This window comes from Danio aesculapii, chromosome 21 (assembly GCF_903798145.1).
Source record: "Danio aesculapii chromosome 21, fDanAes4.1, whole genome shotgun sequence".
NCBI lineage: Eukaryota > Metazoa > Chordata > Actinopteri > Cypriniformes > Danionidae > Danio > Danio aesculapii.
Window position 1 is genome coordinate 43,854,144 of NC_079455.1, and position 17,403 is coordinate 43,871,546.

At 35.3% G+C, this 17,403-nt stretch overlaps 1 protein-coding gene across 1 annotated transcript; it reads left to right on the top strand.

The window, feature by feature from the left end:
* The first annotated feature begins 1,524 nt into the window (after positions 1–1,524).
* Positions 1,525–10,420, top strand: zgc:162971 (uncharacterized protein LOC100038783 homolog). The gene is made up of 3 exons (XM_056445891.1): positions 1,525–1,609; positions 2,366–2,485; positions 6,374–10,420. The coding sequence occupies exons 2-3, from the start codon at positions 2,428–2,430 to the stop codon at positions 7,573–7,575; spliced, it is 1,260 nt and encodes a 419-aa protein (XP_056301866.1). The 5' UTR covers positions 1,525–1,609; positions 2,366–2,427; the 3' UTR covers positions 7,576–10,420.
* Positions 10,421–17,403: the final 6,983 nt, after the last annotated feature.

Consider the following 17,403-nt stretch of genomic DNA (forward strand, 5'->3'; position numbering starts at 1 on the left):
CATTCAGTCATTTACTGAAAAATCTAAACAAAGGTTTTTAACATTGTACTCTACATTATGCAGTACTATTTAAGAAAGTTATCGTTTCTTTAAAAAATGAAAATGTATGGCAGTAAATCTGACGTTCCTCTAGATGTCGATGTTTCATTTTTTTCTCCACCACGCTTCACAAAACCATGTTAAAATCTGCTGTTTATCAGATTAAGAATACATTTGATTTGTTATTATTCAGAGAAATTATTTCGCTAAAAACTAAATATGTGATTTTGGGCCTTATTTAATAAATACCCAGTGATGTTTGTTTCTGTAGAACCAGGGGCATAGCAACTGGGGGGGACAGGGGGGATGCGTCCCCCTCACTTTTAGAGACAGACCATTTAGAAACAGGTGAATAATAATTATATGATCTCATACTGTCGTCCCCCCACTTTTAAAATGTCCGCTACGCCCCTGTGTAGAAACCACAAACAAAATACAACATAAATTATGCAATAACATGAAACGTCTCCAGAACCCTGCTGAAAAATCCAGCTTAAAACAGCCTAAGCTGGTTGGCTGGTTTTAGCTGGTTGACCAGCCTGGTTTTAGAGGGGTTTTGGCCATTTCCAGGCTGGTTTCCAGCTATTTCCAGCCTGGTCTTAGCTGGTCAGGCTGGAAAATGACAAACTAAATCCAGCTAAAACCAGCCTGACCAGCCTGGTTTAAACTGGACATAGCTGGTTTAGGCTGGCTCCCAGCCTGTCTAGGCTGGTCAAGCTGGTTTTAGCTGGTCGTCTCCCAGCCTGACCAGCTAAGACCAGGCTGGAAATGGCTGGAAACCAGCCTGGAAGTGGCCAAAACCCCTCTAAAACCAGCCTGGTTTACCAGCTAAAACCAGCCAACCAGCCTAGGCTGATTTAAGCTGTTTTTTTCAGTAGGGAATAATCAGCAGAACATTGTTTCCGAAGTATTTGTGGAGGGTAATTGTGTTTCTGATAGAAATTGTTTCATATCCGAATAGGGTATATGCACGTAGACTTTTAATTTCAGCCAGCCATCCTCAGCGCTTCCAGTAAACTGGCTTTCCATTATAAACATGCTACGTTTAACGTCTGATTTCTTTAAAAATCAGTGATCTTCACTGCCTAATAGAAATACAATATAAAGTGGGTCCCAGACCGGACAAGGAGCACTGCATTAAAGTCCATTTCCCCCCTCCATGTCTTTTAAATATGAGTTTATTCTAGTGTTTTCAATGGAGTTTCTGCGCTCGCCTGTTGATCCTGACGGCGCTAGCGGTTACAACAGTCTTTCATCTCATTTCATGCTTGAACACCTAAATGAATGCCTAAGTCTATTTAACTGAATCTATTTGAATTATATTATAACTGGAAAAGGAACCTTATGAAATAAAAAATAGTCACATTAAGTTTTCACCGAAAATGTATCATATCATTGTCTTAAATACACTAGCTGTGCATAGTGTATAGGTTCCGCCAGTGGTGGTGCTCGAGCACCGAAAACAGTGACGAACATCCGAGTCTATGAGAAGAAGAAGAGGGCAAGAATATAAACACGAGAAGTGAAACAACCGTTCATTATTCTTTAAATTAGCTGTATTTATCAAACTGTAAGTATATTCACTTTATTATATATATTCGGAGATCTACATCTAAATAGTCAGTTTATTTTAGTGAGTCCAAAACACGGTGATTATTAGCTACTGCTAAAACGATCAGTTATTGTCATGTTTTGGGCTGCAATAACAGACTAGACCGTCAAAAAACACTTAAAAGTACTATATACAGTCAAAATTTATTATAAATTAAGCTTAAGAGGGGAAAAAGTCTCCTTGAGGAACAAATGTGTTGGTGGTTTGCCAAACTGAAGCGTTATATACAGTCCAAGAATCCTGACATGTTTGTTTTTATCATTGTGTAGGTGAAATTTTAGGCAAATGTCTTAATAATACTACTCAAACGTATCTTTTGCCATCTAATAGTTTCAGTTTGATTAAATATTACATCCTTTTCTGCTTTATTCATCGTTGCAGAACCTCCAAAGCGACCTTTTCCAGTCCAGCTATAAATTATGCAACAATCTTTAGCAGCTATTAAAGTAAAACAATTGGATCGATTGTCTGCTTTCTGAATGACTGTTTGAGCACTTATTCAGGTCTAGATGGTTGAGAGTGAATGTGAAGTGTGAGAAGTGTATGCTAAATGAGCTCAATTCACTGAAACACAAATTTCAATACAGAGTCGTTTCATTGATGAAATAGAAACAACTTGGAGGAAAATGTTTGACAACTATTTGGTTTCCCATTGTTAACTAAATCATTATTTACACTAAAAGCATAAATATGGATGTTCTCATCTTCCCACAGCTGAAGAAAAAGCAAACAGGAGGAATTACAGCAGGAGAAACCACTGAGATACTATAGTAAAGATGGAGATTGATGAAGAGCCCTGCAGAATAAAAGAGGAAGAGACAGAGGAGCAAATAGGTTTGTGTTTTCATTCTTTCTCTTTAGTAACTGATGAGGAGCGTTTAAGATTTGTAACAATACTGAATCTAAAACTACATATGTGTATACTTAAGGCCCTGATATACTACAAACTGAGTTTTTTTGCTCTTTGAGGTCAAGGCTGAATGACAGAATAACTAAAATATGTCATCGTTTTCCAAAAGCCTCGGCTTTCACAGTTCACACTGCAATACGAAAACAGCATTTTCTAATTCATCCACTTTGCACAACGTTTTCAAAAAGATATGTTTTCATTTCCTAAAAACCCAAGTCTCAATGTGGCCGGAAACATGGATTATAAAATTATTTTTAAAAACATGGATTATAAAATATAAATAACCTTAAGAATGCTAAGTATTTATGGCTTTTTGCATTATTATGCTGTTATATAATCATTATATAATCAGTAGCATAAAATGACAATAATATATCGCAAGAATTTCTTAGTGTGCAAAACAAAACAAAAACTCCTTATCGTGACAGTCCTAATATCCACACAGCAAAAATAGCAGTGTTATTTCAACTCTAACAGTTAAAATCAACTTAAGCCTGGTTTATACTTCTGCGTCGCGTGATCGGCATAACCCACGGCCCATGCCTTGCTCGTTGCAGTGCATTTATACTTCTGCGCGCTGTTTCTGTTGCTTTGCAATAACACTTCCGAAACGCTAGCTGGCAGTAGGTTTTTATGTTCCTCTGTACGAGTTCCTCTGTGTCGAGTTCATCGGGCTCGCGTGGTACTCGTCCCGCCCACACTCATCAGCACTACTAAGACCAATCATAGAGCTTGCACTACGCGTCGTTGCCACATGTAGTTACATGTTTTGAGAGGTGTGCGACGGACACGCCGAGATCTATGCGTTGACGCGCAGTATGCGCGGAGCATACGTGTGTGCTTGACGCAAAAGTATTAAACGGCCTTCGGAATTAGTGAACATATTGTCCCAATATTTTCAGAGTTAAAATAACACTCTTAAGAGAGTTACTTGTACAACATTATACATGAGTTGTATTTACACTGTCTCGAGTTAAAAAAGAACTCTGATCTACACTACTGGGAGTTGATTGTTTACTCATAATTGATCATTAAAATAACTAACACTAGACAACTCTCCAAGATTGAAAGAATAAATATTAGGGATGGTCATAATAACCGATTCACCGTTAACTGAAAGAGTACGTTAAACGATAAAAAAATATTATATACATTTTTTTAACTGGCTGCATGAATGTGCAACAGATTTGTTAACTCGCGGGACGCTAACACGTGCAACCACACCTGCCTACAGACTTATTTGGCAAAGAAGCAATATGAAAGAAGGATATATCTTGGTTACAGTTTGACACAGACGAGTTGATGCCAAACCAGCACTGATGCTCATCGCCTCTGTCCTGGATCTGCGTCATAAACACTTCTGTTTATCTGCACAATTGGAGAAAGAAGACGCAAAACTTTCTGTAAAGTGCTCTGCTTTGGAAACAAGAAGGCCACAAGTCGGAGCGTCTGGGTTTTCTCTCCATCAGAGCGCGTTCCGGCACCATAAACACCACAAATAAGCTATAGTTGTGATGATTTAGTGTACAACCAACAAACCAACCAAGCTTTTTTTCCATTTGGAAAATTACAGTTCTTAATAATTCTTATAAAATATCCATTTTTAAAATCGTCTTCATAGCTTAATCTTCGAATCAAACAAATTTAAAGATTTTATTGATTTTATTTCCGCACCAAACCGAGGCTTTCATTTTACAGCTTATAAAGCATGTATGCAAATTAATGCGACACCATATGTAAACTACAAAATTGTTAAATGCTGTAGAAGCCTATACTTTACTAAAAGTCAACATATGAGCCTTGTCATTGACTACGTTTACATGGACACCGATAATTCGATTTTAATGCGATGAAGACAATACTCTGATTAAGAGTCTATCATGTAAACAGCAATTTTGACTAATTTAATCAGATTAAGGTCATAATCGAATTAAGATGTGTGGATTATGGCGATTTTAGTCGCATTATTGAAGTGCAGTATAGACATGTAAACACCTCAATCGAACTATTACCGTCATGTAGGACTTTTCGCCGCGTTTTGCATCAGGATAGTCCACACACACACACATGGCTGTTTGATACTCTTTGCACCCACCCAGTGAGTGCAGACCACAGACACCTGCATTGTGAAATGCGGAGTTTTTTTTTCTTCCATTAGTATGCGGTATGAACTTACATTAAAACAACGCTCTTCCAGCAGTTCATAGTTGCATCCAATATCTCGTTTGTCATGGAGGCCGTGCATGAAATGTTCATGAATGAAAGTTAAAGTGCCAAACTGCAGTTAAAGTCGACAAGTTAAAAATGAAACACCCGAAATTGCAGATGAGAAAATGCGGATAGCGCGGTGATACGATGTTAATCGAATTATGTGCTTTAACATGTAAAACGGGATCATGGAAGTAACACTCAAAAAGCAACTCATGTAAACACCTTAGTCTTATTATTCTTATATTTTTATGTTCTGTTGTTAATATGTTCACATGTCAAAATATTCAGTATTTTAAAATGCAATATTTAATGTGTCAGACACAAAATCGACTTGTCAATTATTATTATTATTATGAGTTTGCTGTGTATTAAGTGTTTATTTCTTTAGTTAAAGTATGCTAATTTAATAATTCAATTTTAGATCAGACGGAAACGAACGAAGACAAACTGCATTTATCTAAATGTCCTCAAAGTGAAATGTCCACACCAAAACAAGACCATGAAAATAGTGGAAGCAGCGTATCGTTCATCTGCTCCGAGTGTGGACGGAGTTACAAGTGTAATCGAATTTTGTGCTATAACATGTAAAACAGGATCAAAAAAGCAACTCATGTAAACACCTTAGTCTTATTATTCTCTTAATTAAATTAAACCAAATAATTTGATTACTGATGTCCTTGTAAACGTAGTCACTGTCTTTCATCACAGGCAGCGCGCGCACATAAACCACGAGTGAAGGAGGGAAAAAAAACTCACAAGCCCTATTCACCTTATTCTCCGCGTACGAGTGGGCGCAGCCATTTGAAACATTTTGGCTCGAGACTTCCAGTTTCATTCACTTCCATTCATTTTTAGACGTTAAAAACAGCTCGTTTTGCTGCTTGGTGTTGCAAACTGATATTTTCCTATCATATTATTCTACTTTGTCTGTATTGTAATGCAAACACTTGTTTGTAGAGTAAGTATTTTGACCGTTTTCTGACGTTTATTATTCCTAGCCATTTCTCCCATAGGCAGCTGAATCGGAAGTTCTAAAACAATCGCAAAAACGCGCACACTTCCGCATTGAAGAATAAGGTCAAAAAGGAAAAACCAGACACTCAAGACATAATCTTTAAACTAATGACTTCTATAAAAATGATGACAGAGGTTTATGATATATTAATAACAGCGGAGCATTAATTAAATGCATATTTTCCATAGAGCGATCGATTAGAGGTTAATATTTTTATTTGATGGAAGAAAAAAAAAAACGATGGAAAAAAACAGCCTATGCTGGTTCTTATAAAGGATTCAGTCAGTGTTTTCGTTTTGTAGTTTAAATGTGTTATTTATGTAAAAATATATAGCGCAGAACTATTTATTTATTCTTTTTATCTAGTTATTTCTTTATTTCTATGCTGTTGGAAACACTGCAGGTGCCTGAAGATGTTCTGTTGTTAATATGTTCACATGTCAAAATAATCAGTATTTTAAAATGCAATATTTAATGTGTCAGACACAAAATCAACTTGTCAATTATTATTATTATTATGAGTTTGCTGTGTATTAAGTGTTTGTTTCTTTAGTTAAAGTATGCTAATTTAATAATTCAATTTTAGATCAGACGGAAACGAATGAAGACAAACTGCATTTATCTAAATGTCCTCAAAGCGAAATATCGACACCAAAACAAGACCATGAAAATAGTGGAAGCAGCGTATCGTTCATCTGCTCCGAGTGTGGACGGAGTTACAAGCGTAAATCAACACTTAATGACCACATGAAGATGCACACCCAAGAAAAACAGTTCACCTGCTCCGAGTGTGGAAAGAGTTACAAATATAAAAACAGTCTCGCCAGACATGTGAAGTTTCACACCGGAGAGAAACCATTCGCGTGCACCGAATGTGGAAAGAGCTTCGCGGACAAACACCGGCTAGACTCCCACATGATGATTCACCCTGGAGAAAAGCCATTCAATTGTGCTCAATGCGGAAAGGGTTTTAAAAGTAAAGAAAATTTGGATGTTCACACAATGGTTCACACTGGAGAAAAACCCTTCAGCTGCTCTGAGTGTGGAAAGAGTTTCAGGATCAGGAAAAACCTCAAGGATCATCAGCGTTTTCACACTGGAGTAAACCTGTTTAGCTGTGATCACTGCGATAAAACGTTTGTCTTTAAATCTCAGTTAAAGCAACACCTGAAAGTGCACACCGGAGCCAAGCCTCATGTTTGCTCCTTTTGCGGAAAGGGGTTTTCCCGACTGGAAAACCTAAGGATTCACAACAGCGTTCACACTGGAATGAGACCTCATGTGTGTTTCGACTGCGGGAAGAGCTTTAGTACGTCGAGCCACTTAAAAACACACCAGATGATTCACACCGGAGAGAAACCGTTTGCGTGCACCCAGTGTGGAAAGAGTTTCATATATAACAGCGTCCTCAAAGATCATCTGGCAACTCACACCGGAGTGAAGTCGTTCAGCTGTGATCAATGCGACAAAACATTCGTCTGTGCATCATATTTGAGAGCGCACCGCAAAGTTCACATCCCCGTGAAGCCTCACGTCTGCTCTTTTTGCGGAAAGAGGTTTTTACGGCTGGACACTTTGGAGATTCACATGAGCGTTCACACTGGAGTGAGACCTCATGTGTGTTCGGACTGCGGGAAGAGCTTCAGTACGTCATATAACCTGAAAACACACCAGAGGACTCACACCGGGGAGAAACCGTACAACTGTTCGCACTGTGGGAGGAGTTTCGCTTTTTTAGGAGACCTGAAATCGCATAAGAAGTCTCATAGTCAGTGCTCTTCAAATTAAAGGATCGTGGGCTATATTTTCTGAGACTTGTGAGTGTTAAATGTTTATTTAAGACAACGTTAACACCTGTTACAGGGTTTTTCCTGCTTGGAGAATTACAAGGTGGACACAACCATCACATTTAGTAAAAAGACAACATTTATTCAGGCAAAACCGACAAGTAATGCTCAAGCACTGTATTTAATTACATTTAGGGCTCTGTTTTAACAATCGAGGCGCAAGATCTAAAGCTCAAGGCGCATGGTCTAACACGGTTGTGCTAATTCTCTTAATGAGTTCTGGGTGTGTTTTGAGCATAAAGGCTCGTACACACCGGGACGCTTTCCGTTTGCGTTTATCGTCAGCGTTTTCCAGATTCAAACCTAAGCGATTTTTCACTGATGTAGAGCAGAAGAGTATGCAAAATCACTCCTTGACGTTAGATGGCGCTACACAACTTTAAGCACCCGCTTGTAACACAGAATAAGAAGACAGAAAGTTGGCACGCTTGTTGCTAAAGTTCCATTCGAACAAGCATGAATGGTTCAAGTAGCAGCTCCAGCTCTAGCGATGAAGAAATGATTATTGTTCTCCAGCGCCTCCAAGTGCTGTTTACTGTAACTTCAGCAGCTCCGTGCACGTGAACAAAAGTGTCAATCTGATCGGTGGAGAAGCGCTTCTTTAAAAATAACAGGTTTAGCCCGGCGTATTGAACGTTGGTGTGCAAAATCACATTGGCGTCCTTTATTTAGTCACGAGGCGTTAAACTTCGACGGAAAACGCGAGCAAATAGCGTCCCCGTGGGCACGGGCCTTAGCATTCATTAAACCAGTCAGAGTCTCATCACTCATTCCCTTTAAGAGTCAGTTGCGTCACATCAGGGTGCATTTGCTATTTGCATGGCGAACTTTGTAAGTGTAAAAACTGAACGCTTCACTAGCGAGAAAACAATTAAACAGAGCATGTGCAGCACGAGGATAAAGAACGAGCCTCCTCCATTCAGCCTCTTTACTTTTACTCTTTACTTTACTCCTTTACTTTACTCCTTTACTTTGGTGGAGTGAGGAAACGGTGGAAACTCACTCCACTGAACACATCCATTAGCCCACATATTTAATTTCCTTTGTTAAGCACAAAGATTTGTGTCAAAACTATTTCTAAATTCAGTTCTAATCTCCAGCAAAGGAATAAATGAACAATAATAATGAAGTGTGGTCAAAACACTGAGTTATATCCAAACACACGTCCTGTTCTGATGCCCCATATGGTGATGCAGACGTCTCCAAAACCCCACAGATGGACAAATCTACACTTGTGTTTATTAAAACTAATATAAATCTGCAGATAATAAATAATACTGCCAATAATAATAACATTATACTAATGCAGATTATCATGAATAAACTGGAAAAGCCCCCCGAAGGTGAAGAAGGCATGGATGCAGTGGTGTTTATATTGATGGAGAAAATAATCATTTCTGTATCATTATAATCCTTTAATTGTTTGCATCTGTAAAGATATTTGGGTATTGCTGTACATCTTGTGTGTATTAATCAATGTGTATGCGTTTGGACCTGCATAGGCGCATAACTAATAGTTGGCTTTTAGTTGGTCAATGGCGCTGTCCATTTCAGTTCCTCAAAATAGCAACGCTCCAACAATGCACCTTAACACACCTCCTTTATAGACCAGCACACACATGAGTCCACAGAGTGGCACAAATGGATTTGCCATTTAAACAACATGACGCAAAACGTGAAAATTCAAGTTGCACTGGTCTGAAAATAGCAACAAATCAAGCCATACACATCTTGCACCTTATTACACTGGGTGTATGATAGAGCCCTTAATGTTAGCCTTTTAAATAAGATAATGTTTATCTTGATGTTATTACAAGTAGGCCTGTCACAATACTCAATATATGGACTTCTGGCGTAACACATGGACATGACCTCAATCATTTTGGTGATGCAATATATATCGCCCATACATAAACAATTCTAGCAACAATTTAGCTGATTGTGCAACAGCTCTATGTCTATTGGAGGAGTCAATGTCAGTATGGGTATAGTATTTAAATTACTATAGTGTATAGCCATCATGTGGCTGTCTGACGACTGAAAATAGATCTGGTTGCAGATATCGCAGCCTCTGTTACTTTTGCACTTATGTTAACATTTGTTATTATTTATTTAGTATATGCGTTTTCACATTCTGACCCCAATGCCTCAATATTAAACTGTTTAAATGACTATAATTAAATGAAGTATACTTAAGAATAAAATATGATGTGTTCTTTGGAAGAGTGTACCTGTATTGTGATGATATTATATCGTCTATTTCTGGCATTACATAATGAGTGGCCTTATATGGTCTTAAAATGACAATAATATCATATATCGCAATATATTTTATGGCAATATATATCGAACAACATAAAAATAGATATAATGACAGGCCTAAATTACAAGACTAACGCAAGATGTGTTTGTTTCAAGTAGCAAAAATTTCATGATCAGAATACCACCTCACATTGAGCCAGGAAAAACCCTGTGTTAGCTTTAATTGTTGGGAATAATTGCCTGTTTTTGAGCTTCTATCCACTATTTTAATCTTCTGGGTTATGATCTGCATGGTGGCGGCATCACTGTGCCAGTCATGTGACCTGTGTGGAGGCTGGCGTGCACAAAAACAATGAGTCAAAATGGCGGATACACTTGGACTTCCATATATAAGCAGCACAATCTGCTCACATTTCCATCTGTTTTAAGCTACATATATTTGGATCACACATCAACACAACAGAGATACGATCACAAACTAAATTGTGGCCACTTGTGATCCATACTGCAGTTTTTTTAAAGTCATTTTACTCCATTATGACCCAGTCAGAGCTACAATTCAGTGACATTTACATCTATCTTTTGGATATTCCTCAGCGATTTAGTCATTAGTGACAGTGTTGTAGCACGTAAGTTTCTGCTTTTAGTTTTGGTGTCTGTTTCTTTGGCTTGGATTAATGTTTGCTGGTACGGAAAAACTATTCGTTCACTTCTGCTATTCATACATAGACTTTACAGTTTATACTTTAATCGCACTCAACCTGCAAATTAGACTAGAAAGTGTATAAAAAGCACACAAATTTACTGACAGTTATACGTACTATTAATTGTTATGGGTCAGAAACCCAAATGATATGTTTCTGTTGTCAGATTATGTTTGAAAATAATTATTATTGCCATCTTCGTAGACATTAGGTTGTAATTTACAAACTATAAATGTTATGTTTTGCTAGTACTTTTGTGTATTTGAATGTCTGAAACTTAAAATAAAAGTTATTTGTTTAAATATTGATGAATTGTGATTTATGATAAACCCTCGTGGGAAACCAAATGTGGATTTAGAGGCTGATTTTGTGCACTCTTAATGTTGTCACCACACTGGTGTGATCATATGCAATAAAGAGCCTTAATTATGCATTAAAAAAGGTCATATTTTATTTTTGGAGATCTCCAACAGCAGGCTGATATGCATGCAATGTTAAAAAAACACTTTAATTGGTTTATAATATGCATTTATTTTTACCTAATTATCCCTCCTTAGTGCAATGCTAATCTGCGCTGATTGGTCTGATGACCCAGTCTATTGCAATTGGTCAGTGCGAGACAGAGAGGAAGAAGTGCCCACCACGGCTTATCAACAATTTTAAAGTAGTCAGAGTGCAGAGTGTATGTGTGTACCCAAACAAGAAAATAAGGAGGCAACCATTTTAATCACACCTGTTACTTACACTCGTGAAATGGAGGAAGGAACTGATCCATAAACTGTGTACTGTAAAGTTCCTGTCATGCTCTGACAAAGTTCCATACAGTGCATCCGGAACTTATTCTTAGCTCTTCACCTTTTCCACATTGTTTTGTTACAGCCTTATTACAAAATGGTTTAAATTGATTTATTTCCTCAACATTCTACACACAATCCCCCATAATGACAATGTGAAAAAGAGGTTTTGAAATTGTTGCAAATTTACAAAAAAAAAAAAAAAGCTAAAAAAAAAATGTACAGCCATTTTCAGATCTCTCCAGAGATGTTCAATAGGATTTAGGTCTGGGCTCTGGCTGGGCCACTCAAGGACATTCACCGAGTTGTTGTGAAGCCACTCCATTGGTATTTTGGCGGTGTGCTTTGAGTCATTGTCCTGCTGGAAGATGAACCGTCAACCCAGTCTGAGGTCGAGAGCACTCTGAAGCAGGTCTACACTCAGGATGTCTCTGTACATCGCTGCATTCATCTTTCCCTCTATCCTGACTAGTCTTCCAGTTCCTGCTGCTGAAAAACATCCCCACAGCATGATGCTGCTACCACCATGCTGCACTGTAGGGATGATATTAGCCTGGTGATGAGCGCTGCCTGGTTTTCTCCAAACGTAACGCCTGGCATTCACTCCAAAGAGTTCAATGAGTCTCATCAGACCAGAGAATTTAGTTTCTGATGGTCTGAGAGTTCTTCAGATGCCTTTTGGCAAATTCCAGGTGGGGAGTGGCTTCCGTCTGACCACTCTACCATACAGGCCTGATTGGTGGATCGCTGCACAGATGGTTGCCCTTCTGTAAGGTTCTCTTTTCTCCATAAAAAGAACGCTGGAGCTCAGACAGAGTGTCCATCGGGTTATTGATCACCTCCCTGACTTAAGGCCCTTCTCCCCTGATCACTCAGCTTAGATGGCCGGCCAGCTCTAGGAAGAGTCCTGGTGGTTCAAACATCTTCCACTTACGGATGATACAGGCCGCTGTGCTCATTGGAACTTTCAGAGCAGCAGAAATGTTTCTGTAACCTTCCCCTGCCTTGTGCCTCGAGACAATCCTGTCTACAGTCTACAGACAGTTCCTTTGTCTTCAGGCTTGGTTTGTGCTTTGACATGCACTATCAACTCTGGGACCTTAATGTCCAATCAACTGAATTGACCACAGGTGAACTCCAGTGGAAACAGAATGTACCTGAGCTCAATGTAGAGCTTCACGCCAAAGGCTGTGAATACTGACGTACATGTGATTTTTCAGGGCTTTAAATTTGCAACAATTTCAAAAACTCTTTTTTCACATTGTCATTATGGGGGATTGTGTGTAGAATGTTGAGAAAATAAATTAATTTAAATGTTTTGGAATAAGGCTGTAATATAAACAAATGTGGATAAAGTGAAGCGCTATCAATACTTTCCGGATGCTCTGTATCAGCACACTGGATATCAGTGTTTTTTTTTTCCTAGTCCAAATATCTAAAAACTCATGAACAAATGCATTTTTAGACTTGTTTTCAGGAATAATTGTACCTCTTCTCAACAGGAAAAAACCAGCAACACTGAAGAATAAGAATGCATGATTATATGCTGCTTTGCAATCAATAAATGTGATTTATAATGGAAGTCAATGGGGTGTAATCAACACCAACATAATCAAAGAGTAATCAAATTGAACAATACACAAAGGTTAAAAACACTGTGCATGACCGTTTATGAAGATGGAGAAAACAGTTATACAAAACACATCAGGATCTAGATTTTACAGAGTAAATGTCGAGTAAAATAAGCTGATGTTTTTATCATTTATATTTTACATCAGCTTTCACTTCAGTTACTGAAAACTAGTTTTATTAAATAATATTTATGAGGTGTATGCACATGAGTGTCATCACAAAGTTTTTTAAGCACAGAGGTCCAGAGTTGAGGGTATATCAGTGAGACGCATTGCGGAATCACTGAACTATGATAGAAAATTCTACATACCATGAAGAAGATTTTTATTTACTAAACCTATATGAGGACACATTTAATTGGGTGAGTGGAGGGCCCTACGATTCTGCCATTATATATCTTTGAAAACAGGTGATAGGTTAAGGCAAAGGGGTCATATAAGAGCATGAGAGAGGACTTGGGGATGCATTGAGAAGCATCTGTGTCAGAAAGGCATGAAATGTATACAACATACATTGACACTGTCATGTATATTTGAAAAGACACACACTGTATGGGAGAGAAGAGTCCAGCTTAGATGTTTGAAACATAGATACTAGTCATGATTATCAAATGTGAACTGTATGTGGAAAAACGGTGATGATTATATTAGATCTGTACATTATAAGGGCCAACAAGAAGAGGGGTCTTTAAATAGGGGTCGTAAAGGAGCAGGAGCTGGGAGAGGCCTGTTGAACCAGTAAACAGCTGTAAAAACACAAAGGTGGGAGGAAGCAAGGATAAAGGGGATAGCAAATTTGAGGGACACTGGATTTGTCCTGGGGAGAGACTGAGATGGGTCTGCTCCAGGCTGTCTCTGCTTTTTTGGGAAATATTCCAATAAAGTATATTCTTCTGATATTCATAACCCCAGTCTGAGCTTGATTCAGTAAGAAAACAGCCAGAAACCACAACACATTATATATCTTATTATTTATAAGTCAGTGGGTGGAATTCATAGATGCAAAATGAGAGACGAAACATTCGGAGTTAACAAACCCTGCTGTATTTATAGAGAATGTTCCTCCGGTGTTGTCATGTTTATTTCAGCAACTCAAACAATACTATCATTGATGACATGTTTTTTTCCCCTTGAAACGAATGACTCAATTATTCAAAATCGAAAATTTCTGATGATATAACGGGGTGGCACAGTGGGTAGCGCTGGGTAGTAAGAAGGTCGCTGGTTCGAGCCTCGGCTGGGTCATTTGGAGTTTGCATGTTCTCCCCGTGTTTGTGTAAGTTTCCTCCGGGTGTTTCGGTTTCCCCACAGTCCAAAGACATGCTATAGGTGAATTGGGTAGGCTAAATTTGCCGTAGTGTATGTGTGTGGATGAGTGTGTGTGGGTGTTTCCCAGTACTGGGTTGCAGCTGGAAGGGCATCAGCTGTGTAAAACATGCTGGAATTGTTGGTGGTTCATTCCGCTGTAGCGACCTGAAGTAGAGGCTAAGGTGAAGGAAAATGAATGTATGAATATTGTTATATTCACATAAAAATTATGTTTGCATTTTGTTCAATCTACTTATTTAATATGAGCTGAAACAGCATGATTTGTTAGTTTTGTTTGGGACAACTTGATTGTTTTGTTCAATTCACCTAAATTTGTGAAAACTAATAAGCTAACTTAATTTCTTTATGTTGTGCCAACAAAAATCAATTGTATGGATGAAGTTTTTTGTATTAACTTTCTTTCTATTTCCAGTTTTCATATTAAGATTATAGAGATATTATATTAAGATTATATAGATCTTATATTAAGATTATATAGATCTTATATTAAGATTATATAGATCTTATATCAAGATTATATAGATCTTATATTAAGATTATAGAGATCTTATATTAAGATTATATAGATCTTATATTAAGATTATAGAGATCTTATATTAAGATTATATAGATCTTATATTAAGATTATATAGATCTTATATTAAGATTATATAGACCTTTTATTAAGATTATATAGATCTTTTATTAAGATTATATAGATCTTATATTAAGATTATATAGACCTTTTATTAAGATTATATAGATCTTATATTAAGATTATATAGACCTTTTATTAAGATTATATAGATCTTATATTAAGATTATATAGATCTTATATTAAGATTATATAGATCTTATATTAAGATTATATAGACCTTTTATTAAGATTATATAGATCTTTTATTAAGATTATATAGATCTTATATTAAGATTATATAGATCTTATATTAAGATTATATAGACCTTTTATCAAGATTATATAGATCTTATATTAAGATTATATAGATCTTATATTAAGATTATATAGATCTTATATCAAGATTATATAGATCTTATATTAAGATTATAGAGATCTTATATTAAGATTATATAGATCTTATATTAAGATTATATAGATCTTATATTAAGATTATATAGATCTTATATTAAGATTATATAGATCTTATATTAAGATTATATAGATCTTATATTAAGATTATAGAGATCTTATATCAAGATTATATAGATCTTATATTAAGATTATAGAGATCTTATATTAAGATTATATAGATCTTATATTAAGATTATATAGATCTTATATTAAGATTATATAGATCTTTTATTAAGATTATATAGATCTTATATTAAGATTATATAGACCTTTTATTAAGATTACATAGATCTTATATTAAGATTATATAGACCTTTTATTAAGATTATATAGATCTTATATTAAGATTATATAGATCTTATATTAAGATTATATAGATCTTATATTAAGATTATATAGATCTTATATTAAGATTATATAGATCTTATATTAAGATTATATAGATCTTATATTAAGATTATATAGATCTTATATTAAGATTATATAGATCTTATATTAAGATTATATAGATCTTATATTAAGATTATATAGATCTTATATTAAGATTATATAGATCTTATATTAAGATTATATAGATCTTATATTAAGATTATATAGATCTTATATTAAGATTATATAGACCTTTTATTAAGATTATATAGATCTTTTATTAAGATTATATAGATCTTATATTAAGATTATATAGATCTTATATTAAGATTATATAGATCTTATATCAAGATTATATAGATCTTATATTAAGATTATAGAGATCTTATATTAAGATTATATAGATCTTATATTAAGATTATATAGATCTTATATCAAGATTATATAGACCTTTTATTAAGATTATATAGATCTTATATTAAGATTATATAGATCTTATATCAAGATTATATAGACCTTTTATTAAGATTATATAGATCTTATATTAAGATTATATAGATCTTATATTAAGATTATATAGATCTTATATTAAGATTATATAGACCTTTTATTAAGATTATATAGATCTTATATTAAGATTATATAGATCTTATATTAAGATTATATAGACCTTTTATTAAGATTATATAGATCTTATATTAAGATTATATAGATCTTATATTAAGATTATATAGATCTTTTATTAAGATTATATAGATCTTATATTAAGATTATATAGATCTTATATTAAGATTATATAGATCTTATATTAAGATTATATAGATCTTATATTAAGATTATATAGATCTTATATTAAGATTATATAGATCTTATATTAAGATTATATAGATCTTATATTAAGATTATATAGATCTTTTATTAAGATTATATAGATCTTATATTAAGATTATATAGATCTTATATTAAGATTATATAGATCTTTTATTAAGATTATATAGATCTTTTATTAAGATTATATAGATCTTATATGATATTTTCTATAGTATCTTTATGTAAACTTACAAAATTATTTTTTGTATTTTTTATTTTACAAAAAAATTAATTTTATTAATAAGTTGTATTAATATTATTGTTTTAATTTATATTTTTGTTTTTATTTTGTTATAAGTTTTATTTTTAGACTTATTATTTGTTAAAGATTCTATTATTTTTTAAAATGTCTACATAATTTAAGTTGTTAAATTAATTTATGGAATAATTATGGATAATTAATTCATTCGTTTTCTTTTCTGCTTAGTCCCTTTGTTAATCAGGGGTCACCACAACAGAATGAACCGCCAACTTATCCAGCATATGTTTTACGCAGTGGATGCCAGCTGTAACCCATGTCTGGGAAACACATACACACTCATTCACACACACATATACTACGGACAATTTTAGCTTACCCAATTCACCTGTACCACATTTCTTTGGACTTGTGGGGGAAACCGGAGCACCCGGAGGAAACCCACACAAATGCGGGGAGAAAATGCAAACTCCACACAGAAATGCTAACTGGCCCAGCCAAGGCTCGAACCAGCGACCTTCTTGCTGTGAGGCTATTGTGCT